The 17,067-nt window shown below is 50.7% G+C and overlaps 1 protein-coding gene across 1 annotated transcript in view; it reads right to left on the reverse strand.

Moving 5' to 3' along the window:
- Nucleotides 1-17,067, reverse strand: part of Epha10 (EPH receptor A10) — a 43,127-nt gene that overhangs the window by 3,939 nt on the left and 22,121 nt on the right. The window contains exons 6-13 of the mRNA XM_070008727.1: nucleotides 14,273-14,406; nucleotides 10,307-10,478; nucleotides 6,251-6,359; nucleotides 2,112-2,173; nucleotides 1,898-2,023; nucleotides 842-1,027; nucleotides 482-543; nucleotides 58-261 (exon numbers count right to left, since the gene is read on the reverse strand). Coding sequence (XP_069864828.1) covers nucleotides 58-261; nucleotides 482-543; nucleotides 842-1,027; nucleotides 1,898-2,023; nucleotides 2,112-2,173; nucleotides 6,251-6,359; nucleotides 10,307-10,478; nucleotides 14,273-14,406 — 1,055 coding nt within the window. The remainder of the gene's footprint in view (nucleotides 1-57; nucleotides 262-481; nucleotides 544-841; nucleotides 1,028-1,897; nucleotides 2,024-2,111; nucleotides 2,174-6,250; nucleotides 6,360-10,306; nucleotides 10,479-14,272; nucleotides 14,407-17,067) is intronic.

A 17,067-nucleotide genomic window follows, 5' to 3' on the forward strand; every position in this document is an offset into this window, starting at 1 on the left:
CTGAAGGGACAGTGTGGGGGGAGAGGACAGGCTGGACTGGGGGAAGGGAACCCTCACCATGGTGGTGTAGACAGCCTCTGCTCGGTCCCGAGGACCCCTCCCAAAGCCAGAGATCTTACAGACGAGGCCACTGCCAACCAGCACGCGGCGGGCTGCCAGGCCCCGGTGAACATAGCCCATCTCCGACAGATACTTCATGGCTGACGCCAGCCCAGGCAGCAACCCCATCAGCTGCCCAGCCACCAGCTGGCCCTCATGATGCTGTGGATGGGGGAAAACTGAAGCCAGGGCTGTACACTGGGATCCCCCGGCACAGTGGCAGGGGATATCCCTTAGCCCTCTCTAGACTTCAGTCTACCCAGTGACCATTGGGTCAGCCAAGACTGCAGCAATGATGCCAGTTCCAAGCCCACCAAAAAGGAGCGTGAAGGATTAAGTGTAACATGGTCCACAGTGCCCTCCCGGGACCCAGGCCACTCACCCTGAGGAAGCCGTCCAGGGCGCCATGGCTCATATACTCTGTGACAATCATCAAAGGGTTTCCTGGGTCAGGGGACACACACTAAGTCATCTACTCCACAGTCAGCTCACAGGGCCACTTTGCAGCCACGATAGCCAGGATAAAGGCAAGCTGCCTAATCTTACCACCCTCCCACCCTGCTCAGTCCCCTATGCTGAGGAACAAAAGAGAAGTGTCTTCAGAAGGCCAGAGGCCGAGGTCAGGAGCAGCAGCAGCAAGTTAGCTACAAAAGATCACCCAGGGCCAAAGTGACCCATCCAGTGGGCAGCTAGGAGGGTCATTCTGGGTCAGTGGCCACTTTAGAAAGAGCATGGGTCCTACCTCGAGTGACCACGCCTTCCAGCCGCACGATGTGGCTGTGGTCAAACTGGCCCAGCGTGAGGGCCTCTGCCAGGAAGCTGAGCCTTTGAGAGTCAGAGCAGCTATCCCTCAGCGTATGCACAGCCACCGGCAGCTCCTGGCGGCCCGGCAGCTGCAGACAGCCACAGCACAGGTCTCCAAAGTGCCCTACAGGGAAACCACACCTCAGACTACTCCCTGGAGGACAGGACCTGGCTGGCTGGGGCAGGCTAAGCTGAAGCAACAGTGACCCTGGGTCATGGGCTGTTTGTGGCCTGCTGTGGGAACCCCTGAGTATAACTCCCAGTAACCTGAGTACCAGCAATGAGGCCTGGGCCTTCATCTCTTTCTCTCTTTTGGCCTCACTTTGCTTCTCTATGAAAGGATTTTGTGCATGCCAGACCATCAAGGGCCATGGAACCCAGTATGACCCAGGACAGGGGGTGAGGGCATCTACCCTGCAGCACTCTTTTTGGTTTCTGTGATGGCAACAATACCGGAGGAGACAGTCAGGCCTCCTAAGTACAGGAACTAAGGCCAGGTAGATAGGCAGAAAGCCGGACATCGGGGTGAGCACTAGGAGGTCCTCACATCAGCCTCAGAAGGTAAATGTTTTATCCATTTTACAGACAAAAAAAAACTGAGGCTCTGAGAAAAGTGGGACATACCCCTAGTCATGCAGCTCATCCACTACAGAGCCAAGACTAAAATAAAACAGACAATGAGAAGGCTTGGCCCTACTCTCCCCCATGAAGGCCTAGGATTGAGAGGGTAGGCAGGCAGAGTCTTTGGTGTGCCAAGGGATTTTTCTGGGTAAAGCCTGTGGTCAGTAAAAAGGCAGGGCTTCTGGACATGGGACAGGGACTTGAGAGAAGCTGGCTGAGAGGACAAAAAAGTGCAGCTAGGGAGGGGCGGGGCTTCTAGAATAGATGTGGGAGTACTGGGTGGAACTTTCTGAGCAGAGACCGCCCAGTGGGTGGGACCTCTCTAGTGAGTGGGGCTTCCAGGTGGGATCAGGTGTCCAGAATGCCTGCTTGCCTGCTCCCAGGCTCCTCTCCAGTGTGACACTTTTCATATCCAGCTCCTTGGCGAAGAGATGCACAGCCTGCAGTGGATCTCCACAGTTCTGGGGATCCAGGAACGTGCGACGGGTGGGGACTTTGACTGATAATGCAGACAGGGAAAGAGATGAGGCTGCGGGAAGGGGACTCCATCACCAGGAGAGGGGAGAGGCGGGGCACAGACAACTCACAGTGGAAGTATAGCTCCTCTTCATCGTGGGCATCCCCGCCTCCTTTGCCATAGCTGCAGGGCCTGTGGAGTGCAGAGTTATCCTTGTACTAGGCCATCCCAGCCCTTCTCACCTGACCAGTGCCCAGGGTAGCATCTCTTGGTCCCATCAAAAAGGCAGGGTGTGCACCCTGGGGAAGGACCTTCTTGTTCCTCTCTTTTGAAGCCTTCTCTGTAGCTAAGTTTCTCGTTCCCTCCCTCCTTTTCTCTCTTCCTTCCAACCTTCCTCCTTTCCTTACTCCTTTCCTGTGCCCTGCCTCTCTTCTCCAAAGTTCAACAAACCTAAGCCACAAAGGATGGCATAAGGGCCCCCTGAGGCAGGGTAATGATGGCCCAGATAAAGACCCTGGCTTTTATTCTGGGAGCAGAGAACCCCTGGGGATTGGTACAATGCCATGATTTAATTTTCATTTTAGAAAGATCCTCCCAGCTGCTAATTCCAGGCCGCTCTAGCTCTACCATCCCTGCACAGGCAGCACTAGGGCTGACACTGAGGGGTAACCATGTGACAGACAGAGGTTGAGGAGCTCAAGAGACAAGAAGGCTTCAGGGACTACAGGGCTTGGAGACTGCTGATGGCAGAGAAGGAGAGGAGAACTCGCCCAGCAGAATCCATGGGGTGCCATCACCAAGATAGGGCATGAAAAGTTCATGTTTAGACATCTGAGCTCACGGCAGTAGGTAGCTCAGGGAAGACTGGTGAACAGGGAATTTGATTGTATTTCTTTTTTTTTATTATTGTGAAAATACCGTACAGAGGGGTTATAATTACATGGGCAAGGTAATGAGTACATTTCTTATCAAGCATTGTTGCCTCCTCCTTTGTTTCCCCTTCCCATCCCTTCCCATCTCCCACCCCCCCAACATCCCCTCCTGTTGATTGTATTTCTGTACCTCAAAGAGAGATCTGCTCTGAAGATACAAATCAAGGGCCCCAAGAAAGAAGGGAGACTGGGAGAAATGACCAGGAACAAGTCTGGGAAAGCCAACAGTTAGAGGTTGGGTAGGAAAGGAGAAAGTCACAGGAGTGGACGGAAAACAGAAGGGAAATGGGCTGGGGATGTCATAGGAACCAGGGAAGGAGAAAGTGAGGAAGGGTGTGTGAAGGTTAAAGGAGGAGGGAAGGGGGACGTTTTCAAAAGAGAGGTGGGATGATGTCTGGACCAGAAGGAGCATGTGCGGCATGGAAAGGTGCTGGTGCCTGGCTTTGGAATCAAACTGCACATTCCTGCCTCTCAGATCCTCCACTGAATTGGGACCAAGGGGGCTCAGTTTTCTCTTTAATAAAATCGGGATAAAGACAGCCAAGCTGTGCCGCACCATTTCAAAGAGCTTACCATTACATTTGTATCTTGAATGCTCCCCAGAGGCCCACATGTTATGGGCTTGGTCCCTAGACTACAGTGCTATTGGGAGAAGATAGAAGCTTTTGCAGGTGATGTCTGGCGGGGGTTGGGGTGGGAGGAAGAGGAAGTCAGGTCCCTTGGAGAATGACCTTGAAGAAGGTAACGGGACCCCAGCCCTTCCATGCCCATCTCTCTGCTTCCCTCCCACCACGATACACTATGCCACCACAGGTCCAAAGGACAAGACGGACTGGAACCCCTGAAACTGCAAACCAAGGTCATCTTTTTCTCCCTATAAGCCAAATTTCTCAAGAGAATGTTGTCATAGCACCAGAAAGCTGACTAAAAAACTTACTAAGCCTCACTATATGTTTTCTCGTATGTGGGGGAGAAGGGAGCATTATAATGGGTCCCCAGGATGATGAGAGTAGGGACTGCATCCTAGATAAAAGGGCTGATGCTGGCTAGGAGCAAGGCTTCTCTTTTAGAGCAAAGGGCATTGGGTGTAAGGAATAAAGTCATCCCCTGCTATATCATGGCTCACTTATTGCAGCTCCACTGTATTATGGGTTTTGAGTTTTGGGGTTCTTTTTAATACGTAAGTAGTGATCCTCACCTGTCTCAGGAGTTATGTTCTAGGTGAAAACCTGCAAAGTAGTAATAAGTAAACCACAATATAGTGGGGTCTCTGGAATATAACTTCTGTGGTAGGTGAGGGATCGCTGTATGAGGAGACAGGGTTGCAGGCTTGGTGATAAGAAGCTGAGGAGCCAATGAGAACAAGAGTGAAGAACAAGGTAAAGAACCAGCCAGGGCCTTTGGAAGGGCCCAAAGGAGGAAAACTGGATCATGGACATGGGGTGGGGGTAGGAGGTGGTGAGGAGGGGGCAGTCTAGGCTGATAGCTAGGAGGCTAGGTTAGAGGGTCCTTGGGAATAAAGAAGTCAAAGAATCAGGAGGCAAGGGGTGCCAGGCACGGATGGCTCACACCTATAACCCTAGCTACCCAGGAAGCTGAGATCTGAGGATCCCGGTTCAAAGCCAGCCTGGGCAGGAAAGGCTCTGAGACTCTTGTCTCTGATTAACTAGCCAAAAAACAGAAGTAGAGCTGTGTAGCTCAAGTTGGTAGAGCACCGGCCATGAGTGAAAAAGCTAAGGGGCAGTTTTCAGGCCCTGAGTTCAAAACTTAGTAACTTGCATGGGGGGCAGGGCGGGGCAGGGAGTGGGGCAGGCCATCCAATGGCTGCTGTAGTCACCCAGGATGGTGATGGATGGGACTTCCATGCAGGAGGAAGAACATCCATCCATCCAGGAGAGATGGGTAGAGAGGAAGCAGGCAGGAGCTACATGGTTAAAGAGAAGCACACAGTGGTGAAGGCTAAGAAGCTGCAGCCTAAGAGGACTAAGCCCTCCAGGGAAAAGTGGGTGTGTCAGGAAGGACTGGAGAAGGAACTGGAGGGAGAGGGTTGCAGCCTGAGTGATACAGTGAAACACGGAGAGAAGGGACACAGAGGAAAGCCACAGTCTACAAGGCTGGGAGATGTGGCCTTCCTGTCCTCAGCACCAGGCCCCTGGTTCTCCCTCCTGCAGGCCAGCTGGAATAAGCATGGAAGTCCATCACTGACCCCTGCCTGCCCAGTCCACCTGCCTCTGCGGCAGTCCTGGCTGCTGCTCCTTCCCCGTAGGCCCTCTGAGTAGATGAGATGCTGCCTCTTTTCTCCCCTTTCTGCCTGAACCCCTACACCCATCTTTGCTTTTCCATCACCTTTAAGTTCTGTGAGGAAGAAGCTCCTCCTCCTGCCTTCCTGACCCACCAGGGACAGAAATGGCCTCCAGACAGGCAGGACGGTGTCTCTGCCTCCTCAGTCACCATCAGAGCCTCCATCAAGGCCATGAAAACAACCAGTGCCAAAGGGATAGCCATTACCCCTCCAGCCAAAGGCAGTTCCCAGAGGCAGAGGCGGGTGAGACACGGCTCCCTGGTTACCCATTTTGCCTCTGCTCCCCATTCTAGTTCACTACAGGCAGATATTCCATCTGCTGCTGACTGCAGCCCCAGCCTATCACCACCTGGGCCTCTGCAGTAGCAGAACTAGGCCCTGGGGGTGAGAGGGTATGTGCAAAAGGCCTGGAATCTTCTCTCAGCCAGATATAACCAGTCTTTAGTTCTACATCTCTCACACCCTTTCTCTGCCTGCTCTCCTTCAAGCTTCCTTCCAATGAGGTAGAGGGTTTGGGGCTTACACACACACACACACACACACACACACACACACACACACACACACACACACACACACACACACACACACACACACACACACACACACACACACACACACACACACACACACACACACACACACACACACACACACACACACACACACGTCTGCCTTTCTCTCTCTGCCTTCAGCTCCCTTGGCAGTAGGGGCTGGGCACCTCCCAGAGCCTCAGGAGAATCTTAATCACACCAAGCTTGATTTCATCCTCAGTGAAGCTTTCTGACATTTAATGAGTTAAGGAGCTAAATCCCTTCATCCCAGTGAAGCTGAGCTAGCCGCAGCGCAGGCTGCTGTGTGAGCAGGGGGGAGGGGTCCTGGACTGGTCACACTGATATCTCTGCAACAGTGTGCTTGCATGTGCAAATCTGCATGTGTGCAAAGCAGACACAGATATCAGTGTCTTTGAGCCCATGTCCATGTGCACAGAGACATGAGCCTGCAGGGGTCACCCAGGCGAGGGCCAGCACCTACCTCCTCCAAATGGCCAGCACGCTCATCACGGAGCCCAGGACAAGGAGGGCTGAGATGGTTACCACAGTGACAACGACCGCAGGGCTCTGGTCCCTTGACCCTGAGGCAGCTGGGAGGAAAAGCAGGAGGTTGAGGCAGGCAGAGCACCAGGCTCCCAGACAGGTTCCCAGACAAAGACCCCTGTCATCAGCCCACAGGGACCAAGTGGCACCTGGAATCCCAAGCAAGCACTTTCTCAGCTCCAGGGCAGGGCACCTCCACTGTAGCCAGTGCTGAGAGAGGTGAGCCTGGCCTGCCTTTCAGAAGCTCTGCCAGGGCATGGTCTCAGCGTGGAGCTCCCTGCACCCAATGCAGACTCTCCATCACCACCACCACCAAGAGCCAGTACTAAATACACACTCTTCCAGACACAGTGCTTCATGCCTGAACTCTGCCACTCTCATTTCATCATTGCTACAGTCCAATGAGGTGATTCTGACTCTTTCACAGTGGTGGAACCCAAGGAGAAGACAAGTTATGTAACTTGGCTAAGCTGACAGCTGAAAATGATAACCTAAGATTTGAACTTGACACCAAAGCCTCTGCTTGATGCCAAAGCCTCTACTTGGAACTATTTCCCCCAGGGCAGAAGCCCAGGACCGCATGCATCCATCTACCCACCCCACTCCACCTACTGTAATATGTCAACAAGAAAGAATGATTAATCTGGAGAAGTACACAGACATAGTTTGGGAGATAGAAATACACACACACACACACACACATGCACGCACACACACATGCACACACACCTTAACCATACAATGACCAAAGAAAGAAATGCACAGAGATGAGCAGAGGCCCAACACTTTCCTTCCTAAAGCCAGTGAGGAAGCTTTACACAAGAGGGGCACTCTAAAGTGGATGGGGGACAGAAAGGGCTTGGATGCTGCTTTGTGGAACCAGAGATGCAATGCCAAGTCTGGAAAATGCAAGAGATGAGAATGCATTGAGAAGGGAAGAGAAGAAAGAAGCTAGGTGGGGAATGGAAGGACTTGCGGAGCCAGGAGAGACACTGGAGGAGGATGGAGGGCCCAGGGGAGATAGAATGGAGGATCTTGGAGGCAGGCTGAGGAGTAGGAACACTGTTCTAAGGGCCGGAGGTGACCTGCTGAGTTAGGAGTGGGGACAAGGGAGGTGCTGAAGAAAGGGAAGATCTGGAATAACTGTCCAGAGCAAGGACGGTACTGGGCAGTCCTGACCACTGAACTGAGACTGGAAAGACACACACCGTGTCTTTATAGTGTCTATGTAGAACAGAAGAAGATGGCCCAAGCTGGGAAGCAGTGGAGAAAGTGTGGCAAGACATGCAGGGAGTGAGGCTGAGCCAGGAGTATTTCCCTGTGATTACCTGCCAGGGCTGGGAAGTGGTGGAAGAGGCCAGGCATGCTGAGAGTCTGGGAGAGGAGGTAGAATACAGAAAACTCTCTCTCGGATGCCACAGAAGAAGGGAGAAGGGACAGGAGGGAGAGTTAGAGACCAACAATGCAAGGTCAAAAAGCCAACGGTTATAGAGCCCTGGGGCCTGGGGCTGGCCAATGGCAGGAGAATGGAATTGCCAAAACTGTTCAAAATGAGGCATGAGGCATCCATGCAGACACAGAGGTGGAGAAGGAGACACTGCCACCATGGGAGGCAGACTTTGGAATGGTCCTCTTGATTCCTGCTTCCTAGTCTACATCACCTGGAGGACAGGCTGAACAACTTCTTCTTTCTTCCCTCCTCCTCCTCCTCCTTTCCCTCCTCCTCCTCCTCCTCCTCCTCTTCCTCCTCCTCCTCCTCTTCCTCCTCCTCCTCCTCTTCCTCCTCCTTCTTTTCTTCCTCCTCCTTCTCTTCCTCCTTCTTTTCCTCTTCCTCCTCCTCCTCCTTCTTTTTGTTGGTCATGGGGCTTGAACTCTGGGCCTAGGTGCTGTCCCTCAGCTGTTCAGCACAAGCCTCTACCACTTGGGCCACAGCGCCACTTCTGGTTTTCTGGTGGTTTATTGGAGATGAGTCTCACAGACTTTCCTGCCCAGGCTGGCTTTGAACCATGATCCTCAGATCTCAGCCTCCAGAGTAGCTAGGATTACAGGTGTGAGCCACTGGCGCCCAGCTCCTAGCAACTCACTTCTAATGAACAGAACACGGGATGCTATTCTCAAGGTTGGTTGACAGAGATGGCTCCATCTTGAGTGTCTTCTGTGCTCTCACTGGTTCACAGTCTCTGAAAGAATCTAGTGTTGAGTGGAGTGTCCTTAGACAGACCTCTGGGGCAAAGAATAGCAGTCCCCAGCAGCAGCCATGAGACCCTCATTCTCTCCCAGTTAAGCCATTTAAACTCTAAGATGAGCAGGGTGCCAGTGGCTGGCACCTAGTCATAGCTACTCAGGAAGCTGAGATCTAAGGATCACCATTTAAAGCCAGTTGAAGCAGGAAAGTCTGAGACTCTTATCTACAATGAAGCATGGAAGTGAAGCTGTGGCTCAAGTGATAGAAACACTAGCTTTGAGCAAAGAAGCTCAGAGACAGTGCCCAAGCCCTGAGTTCAAGCCCCAGAACTAGCACTAAATTAATAAACGAACAAACTCTGAGATGATGCCAACCTTGGGAGAGACTCACAGACAGTGGTGGCACCCATATTCCCAAACCTCAGAACCATGAGAGAGCAATGCTTGCTGTTTTCAGTCACTAAGTCACAGGCTCATCTCTTACCCAGCAAAAATAACTAACATAGTGGTGACCCATCATTCCTCATCAGCACCCTATCTTGGGGTCAGAAGTCACTAGAAAAATTGTTCTACAGGTGTAGGGCACTTCCCCCCATAGCCAGACCCAAAGCAAGGAAGGCAGGATCAGCTGTCAGCTGACAACCCAGTTCCTGCCCCTCAAACTCAGGAGCCTTTGCTCAACAGCTTCTGCTACCTAAATACCTCCCCTGTCCATTTCTACTTGTTCAAATGCCCCTTAGTCTTCAAGCCTCAGCTCTAATCTCCTCTTCCCAGCACCTGGCCAAGGTCTGACACAGACAGGCATTTAAGTCAGAAGTGCTGTCATCCTTCTCGGAACCTAGGCTCCCCGGTATTTTATCTTCGCCTCCCTTTGGGCCCAGAGCTCTTCCTATCTAGGATTAGAGTCGTATAGCAGGTTGGAAAGAATTATTATCTTGACAGCTGGTGCCAGAATGCCTCTTAGGGGGAACTGCCTTTGTTCAAGAAAATACTTTCATGGGCTGCTCGGGGTAGATAGAGGTGAGATGCTGAGGGCTGTGAGCATCAGGCAAAACAAAAAAAGAGGAAGCCAAAGCTTTCTGTAGGCATCCGGAAAGGGAATGTGGGGGTGGGTTTGAGGAAGAGGCAATGGGGAGGGAAACAAGGGGCAGTGTCCCCCCTCTGCCCCCACCCAATACTATGGAGGAGGCAGAGCTATTTTGAGATCAGGAAGTCTAATGTTCAGCTTTTGTTTTGCTGCTATCAGAGCTTTACTAAGATCATTCAAATACCACTCAGTGCACTTGAAGTATGCAAAGCTCATTTGGATTTGTTGATTGCTGCCTTCAAAACCCCTTCAAGTGAGCATCCTCTACCCCTAGGAGAAGTCTGGTTCAGGGGCTAAGCCTACTAGAGGAGGAAACATTGCCCCTTGGCAGGGCTCTATCATGGCAGAGATAAAGAAGAACAAGATGAAGGACTTAGTGGTCATGGTAACAGGCGGTCATGAGACTTCAAACACTTTTCAGGAAAATGGCTGAGTTTCAGAGTGGACCCCGTGTCTGAGTCTCAGAGCATTTCACAGGACATGGAACATGCCCTGTGAGAAGGGAGGCACACTGAGACAAATGGTCTGGCCATTCCTGCTGGACTTCTTCAGGGCAGGTACCAGTCAAATTCATGCCGGAAGACCCCAAACTGCTTAAGTAATTACACTGTAATTCAACTGTTCTGCAGGCTCCCTGCCCAGCACACCTAATTCCCTCCCTGATTTGTCTCCTTTTCCTGTGTCCTGTGTTCGGCTTCTGGACCAAGGCAATGTACTACTCACCTTCCCCAGGGGTCTGCACTTCAATGCTGGGGCTGAAGCTCTGGCCCTCCCAGGAGGGCCCTGTGGAAGCTGTCCGGATCTGGAAGACGTAGCGGGTGGCGGGCTTCAGGTTGGTGACGGTGACGGCTGGTGCCCCTGTCTTCACCATGGAGTAAGTCTGTTCACTCTGACCCTGGAGAAGATGGAGAAGTGAGGCCAGATCCAAGGCCAGAACCACTCTTCTGGGAGAAGGATGGGAGGACAGCCATGGAGAGGCCAGAGGACTACCTCCCAGTGAATGTGGGTTGTGCGGAGAAAGGACTCCAATCATCTTGAGGGTCGCAGAGATTTCTCCCATGGGATTCCCAGTGCTTCTCCTCACAGCAGTCATACTCAGGGTTCTTGTAACCAAGAGGACTATCATCTACATCTGCCTAAGACATACTTAAGAAAAGATGCCAGAGCCTCCCTCTCAGAGCTGATGGGGTTAGGGACCCCAAGTGTGCAGGCCTGACACTGCAGAGTGAGAAAAATGATCCTGCCCCATCCTGCCCTAGACACTCTTGAGGGGCTGCCATCTCTGTGAATCTGATTTTCATGAGAGTCTGGTAAGGTGGGGGACAGGAGGCATTATCTCATTTGCTGTTTTGTTTCACAGATAAGGACACTGAGCTCACTTGGATGGGGTGGGGGTAAAGACTCACCCCAGGCCCCAGTTGGAGAGAAGGACATCACTGATGGGAGCCTACTCACTGCCCACCACTGTGCTGGACTCTACGCCCTGTAGTCTCACTCCCTGTAATATCTTTTTGGCTATGGCATTCATTGGAACAATTCCTGGAAAGACAAGACAGCTGCAGGACAGTGAGGCAGGGAGGAGGCTGGGAAGGACTGCGTGGAGCAGCACAGCTGCAGACCACAGCTGCTTTCATGAGCTAGGAGCCAGCCCCTCTGTGGAGGGGGCTGTGCTGGGGTGCAGAGGGAAGGGAAGATGAGAAGCATTGTGGCTCCAGAGGAGGGTCCCTGACACCTGTCCAGACCTAATGACCCAACAATACTTCAAATACAGCACCTTGTGAGACTCACGCTTCTTTTTGATGGTTTTCATTCCCAGCATATTCACATTCCCTGATTAAGGGCTTGTGAGCATCCAGCCAGCTGTGAAGGGACTCTCATCTACACTCTCATCTCTAAATGTCAGTTCAGTGGGTCTTTTCTAAGCACTGACTGCACACATAGCGCCTTCCCAATATCCTTCACTGCTGCCTCCTAAACACTGCTCCTCAGAAGCCTTTCCTGGATACACTCGGAGTTAGAGGCTTAAAAAAAAAAAAAAAGTACAGCTGGGCACCAGTGGCTCACACCTGTAATCCTAGCTATTCAGGAATCTGAGATCTGGGGATCAAGTTTTGAAGTCAGCCCAGAAAGAGAAATCCATACATTCCCTTCCTGACATTAGCTACCATCCCTATGCTGAAAGCTGTCACTCACACAAGAACCCTGATCTTTTTCTCCCCAGCTTGCAGCTCTACTATGAGTTTCATACCTGTAAGTTCCCCTGGATACCTTGCATGCATGAGGCCCTGGGTTCGATTCCTCAGCACCACATAAACAGAAAAAGCTGGAAGTGGAGCTGTGGTTCAAGTGGTAGAGCGCTAGCCTTGAGCTGAAGAGTTTAGGGAGAGTGCCCAGGCCCAGAGTTCAAAAGCAATTAAGTGAGACAAGTTTAAACATGATACATATTTACAGTCATGTTCCTATACAGATAATATGTGTGTGTGATGTCAACATGCAGGCAAGTTTGAGATTGACTAGTCTAATGTCAGTGAACAGTCACTCTCTCTCTCTCTCTCTCTCTCTCTCTCTCTCTCTCTCTCACACACACACACACACACACACACACACACACACACACACACATACACACACACATACACACTCCAATGTGTGGCATCCCTGGGAAGAGAGCTCAGGCTCTCACCTGTGTGTGGTGAGTCAGGTTATTTCCAAGAGCCGCCCCTTCAATACTGCATGAGCAAACTGAGACTATCTTGCCCCAACCTGCTCTTCCTCTTCCACGGGTCTCCATCTCAGCCAGGGCACAGTGTTGTCCTCTGGGTCACCTAGGCCATACATCCAGCAGTGACTCCCTCCTCCTTCCATGTCCCCTTGACACTCCCAGCTCTCAAGAGACTTCTAATATTACAAAACGATTATCTGGTTCAGCAAAGAAGTCCTGCATGTCACTGAGGAGTGAGCAGAATTCTGATTGCATTTAGAGCTGGCGCTGAAAGAGGTTTTACTTTAATGAATTTAATTTGTACTAAGGTGAGAGACTGTTTAACAGCAGATTATACCTCAGATGGAAGGACGAGGAATGTATGAGAGAGTGGTTGTGGTGTAACTCCATTTATCAAATCAAGACTGACCTGCAACTCTACATCAAAAATGCCTGCAAGCTCTAGCAGCTTTGTGAATTTCTATAAAGTCACGTTTTTTGAGTTATAGAAAATGCTAAAAATCGGGAAAAATGCATACAAGAAAAAAATCTTGGCATAGTGATGAAAGCAGGGAGTTTCAGCTACTTAAAAGGCTGGGGTGAGAGTTAGAGCCAGGGCTGGGCAACACAGAAATATTTCATCTCAAAAAAAAATTATAGGAGCTGGGAAGGTGGCTCAGTGGTAGAGTGCTTGCCTTGCATGCATGAGGCCCTGGGTTCAATTCCTCAGCACCACATAAGCAAAAAGAAAAAAGCCAGAAGTGGCACTGTGGCTCAAGTGGTAGAGTGCTAGCCTTGAGCTGAAGAGCTGAGGGACAGCGCCCAGGCCCAGAGTTCAGGCCTCACAACCGGACCCAAAAAAAAAAAATTACAAGTGGGTGCTGGTGGCTCATGCTTGTAACCCTACTTACTCAGATGGCTAAAACCTGAGGTTCAAGGTTTGAAGCCAACCCTGGTAGTCAAATCTGAGAAATTCTTATCTCTATTAACTAGCAAAAAGTTGGAAATGGGGTGTGGTTCAAATGGTAAAGCACTAGTCTTGAATGAAAAAGCCAAGCAAGAGCATGAGTCCCTGAGTTCAAACACACACACACACACACACACACACACACACAGAGCTGGGAACTTGCATAACATATAGGGAGATCCAGGGTTCAATCCTGCAGAAATCAAATCAAATACAAATACATGATTTGCAAAAATACCCTATGAGGTTCAATTGGATATATGGGATTTATACCGAGTATTTTATGTATTTTAATATTATAAACAATGTGTTACACATGTGTCCTTTTTATTAGTATAATTATAACAATTCACACCCTCATTGTTTTGGAGAGCTGTTTTTATTTGTTTTTTTCTGCCGGTCGTGGGGCCTGAATTCTGGGCCTGGGCACTGTCCCTCAGCTCTTCAGCTCAAGGCAAGCACTCTACCACTTGAGCCACAGAGCCATTTCCAGCTTTTTCTGCTTATGTGGTGCTGAGGAATTGAACCCAGGGCCTCATGCTTGCAAGGCAAGCACTCTACCACTGAGCCACTTTCCCAGCCCCATGGAGAGCTGTTTTTAAATATTCCCAGTACACCACAGTGGGTATATATGGTCAGAAAATTTTGTAAAGTTTGAGACTGTGTGTGTGTGTGTGTGTGTGTGTGCGCGCGCGCGCGCACGCGCGCGCGCGCGCGCGCGGTGTTCTTTCCCTTTAAAAAGGCTGAGCAAATGGTTTGTACAGATCTAGCCATAGAAAATCTGGAAGGGCAAAGGCTGGGGGGGAGGGGATGAGGCCAACTTGGGGGCGGGGGGGGGGGAGGAAGGCAGGGGTCAGCAGGTCCAGGGTGAGGAGGGCTATGGAGAATCTTCAGTGTGTGTGTGGGGGGGAGATATTGAGGAGGCTGGTGCGTTTGGAACGGAAGGGAGGAAGGGGCAGGAAGGGGCAGAAGGGGGCGGCAGGTGCGGCGCGGGCTGCTGAGGGCTCCCAGTCAGACTCACCTTCTCGTAGTACCGGATCTCATACTCGGTGCCATTAGCCCCAGGGGTTCCAGCAGGGACCGGCTCCCGCCAGGACAGGGACACACTCTGGGGTTCCACTCGGTCCCTGCGGATCTCATCCTCCTCCCAGGGCGCTGGAAGTTAAGCAGAGAGGGGCTCACCTCCTGCCCAGGGGTCTGGGAACTGCGCCTCTGGACTGCGGGAACTAGGCATGGGGTGGGGTGAGGTCTGCGGGATGGGCGGGGCCTAGGCAGGGGGTGGGGCGGGGCTAAGGCATCAGGGTGGAGTTTGTGAGACCTCCTACAGGGCCAGCTAGAGGCTTCCTGCTACCTGCTACTCTACATTCAAGCATCCCTAATGGTTCTAATCCCCCAGGCTCTTTTCTGCAGTTTCTATGGCTTGGAGACATAAGAGAACATTTAGAAGCATGGAAACCTACATAACTATTCCCATAATCTAGTCATTAGAACAATAAACACATGGAACAAACTAGAACTGGAGGGAAATTTCCCCAACGAGATAAAGGGCATTCATGGAAAGTCATACTGAAGGTCATACCCAATGATGAAAGTCTAGAACCTTTCCATCTAAGATCAGGAAATAGTCAAGGCTGCCCACCCTAATCATGTCTGATTGACTCGTCTAGATAATGTCAGTGAACAGTCACACTACACACACACACACACACACACACACACGCCAATGTGTGGCATCCCTGGGAGGAAAACTCAGGCTCTCACCTGGGTGTGTTGAGTCAGGTTATTTCCAAGAGCAGGTATTGGAAAGAAGCTCAGGCTCAGAGAAGCTGTCTGGAATAGGAGGTAGGGGTGGAAACTCAGGCCATTGAGATGACTGGGTAAAACCACCAGGGAAAATATATACAGAAAAATAAGCCACAGGAAATAAAGCATTTAAGAGATAGCCAAAGGAGCCTGAAAAGGAAGAGCCAGAGCAGCAGAAGGAAAATGGCAGGGGGCAAGCAAAGCTATAGAAATCTAGTGAAGAGCCGGGCGCTGGTGGCTCACGCCTGTAATCCTAGCTACTCAGGAGGCTGAGATCTGAGGATCACAGTTCAAAGCCAGCCCGGGCAGGAAAGACCGTGAGACTCCTATCTCCAATAAACCACCAGAAAACCGGAAGTGGCGCTGTAGCTCAAGTGGTAGGGCGCTCGCCTTGAGCTGAAGAGCTGAGGGACAGCGCCCAGGCCCAGAGTTCAAGCCCCACAACCGACAAAAAAAAAAAAAAAAAGAAATCTAGTGAAGAGAATGATGAAGAAAGTCCCCATACTAGGGATATGGCTCAACTATAGAGCACTTTCCTAGCATGCCTGTGAGATCCTGGGTTCAATCGGCAACACAGGAGGTCCTTCCTGTGTCCATTGATGATCTCACTGTCTAAGCCTTAGATTTCTCACATGTAAAATGCTAGACCTGAGGTGAGAATTTCCAAAGTTCTACTCATTAAGGACTTACACAACCCCTGACCCAGGGCAAGTACTCAGTGCAATTCCACGGAGGAAAGGAACTCATGGCCAGCAGCTTCATGTACAGAGAACAGGCAGAATAAGATGATACAGAATTCTGGCCTGCCTTCACATCCTGGAGCTCCTGGCCTTCAGGGGTTGGGGGAAGTAGACTCACATAGCAGTGGAGTAGCAAGTAGGAACAAAAGCATCATGACTCCCACTTTGGCAATGGCTAGAATGTAGCTTTCTGTCTTTAACAGTATCAGCCTAGCAGCCCCCACCTCCAGACTTCTCCAAACTCGATGAAGATTTGAGGATTCAGAGAGAGTGGAAATTCCACAGCAGCAGTCCAATGCAGTCAGATGCCTGATTGCCACAGTGGGGGCAGGAAGTAGAGTAGAGTGGTGTATTTTTACCTAAAATAAAGCTCGTGGGACTGGATTGGAAGGTGTAATTGTGGTAAAGCCCAGCCTGTGCTGCCCACAGAGTGGCATTGCTTCCCATTCTAAAAATAACTTGAGAATACTTTTTTCCTCCCGCAGTACTTGACCTTGTGACAGAGAGAGAGAGAGAGAGAGAGAGAGAGAGAGAGAGAGAGAGAGAGAGAGGTCTTTGTTACCTGACAATGGCCAGCTCCTAAGAGTGCCTCTTGGAAGGAATTCATCAGAAAGATCTGGCACAAAGACAGGAGTGATGAGGCCTCCTAGGAGGTGGCTCTGTCCTTTGTAGATACAGGTAGGGGCCTGTCTTTCTCTGTCTCACGGGGAAAGGCCATTCAGTGCCTTTGAGGGCTAGATATAGAGGTAGGAAGTGTTTCCATTTCAGCTCCTCAGAGATATTGCTAGATTTAAAAAATTTTAAGAATGATAAAGGGGGTCACAAAAATGGAGGGACATAGGGTGAACAAATGTAGCAGTGGTATTCAGTAGAAACTATGTTAAAAATGAACTACAGCTGGGTGCCAGGGGCTCACACCTGTAATCCTAGATGCTCACCAGGCTGAGATCTGAGGATTGCAGTTCAAAGCCTGCCCAGCAGGAAAATCTATGAGACTATCATCTCCAATAAACTACTCAAGAAAAAGGCAGAAGTGGTGGTAGAACACTAGCTTTGAGCCCAGAAAGGCTCAGAGACAGTGCCCAGGCCTTGAGTTCAAGCCCCAGGACCATCCAAAAACTGAAAGAAAGAGAGAGGGGAGGGAAAGAACGAAAGAAAGGAAGGAAGGAAGAAAGAAAGAAAGAAAGAAAGAAAGAAAGAAAGAAAGAAAGAAAGAAAGAAAGAACAAAGAGAGCTATACAACTTCTAGATGGGAATAGGAGGATAAAAACTG

Source organism: Dipodomys merriami, unplaced genomic scaffold, assembly GCF_024711535.1.
Source record: "Dipodomys merriami isolate MVZ:Mamm:240054 unplaced genomic scaffold, mDipMer1.0.p SCAF_71, whole genome shotgun sequence".
Taxonomy (NCBI): Eukaryota; Metazoa; Chordata; class Mammalia; order Rodentia; family Heteromyidae; genus Dipodomys; species Dipodomys merriami.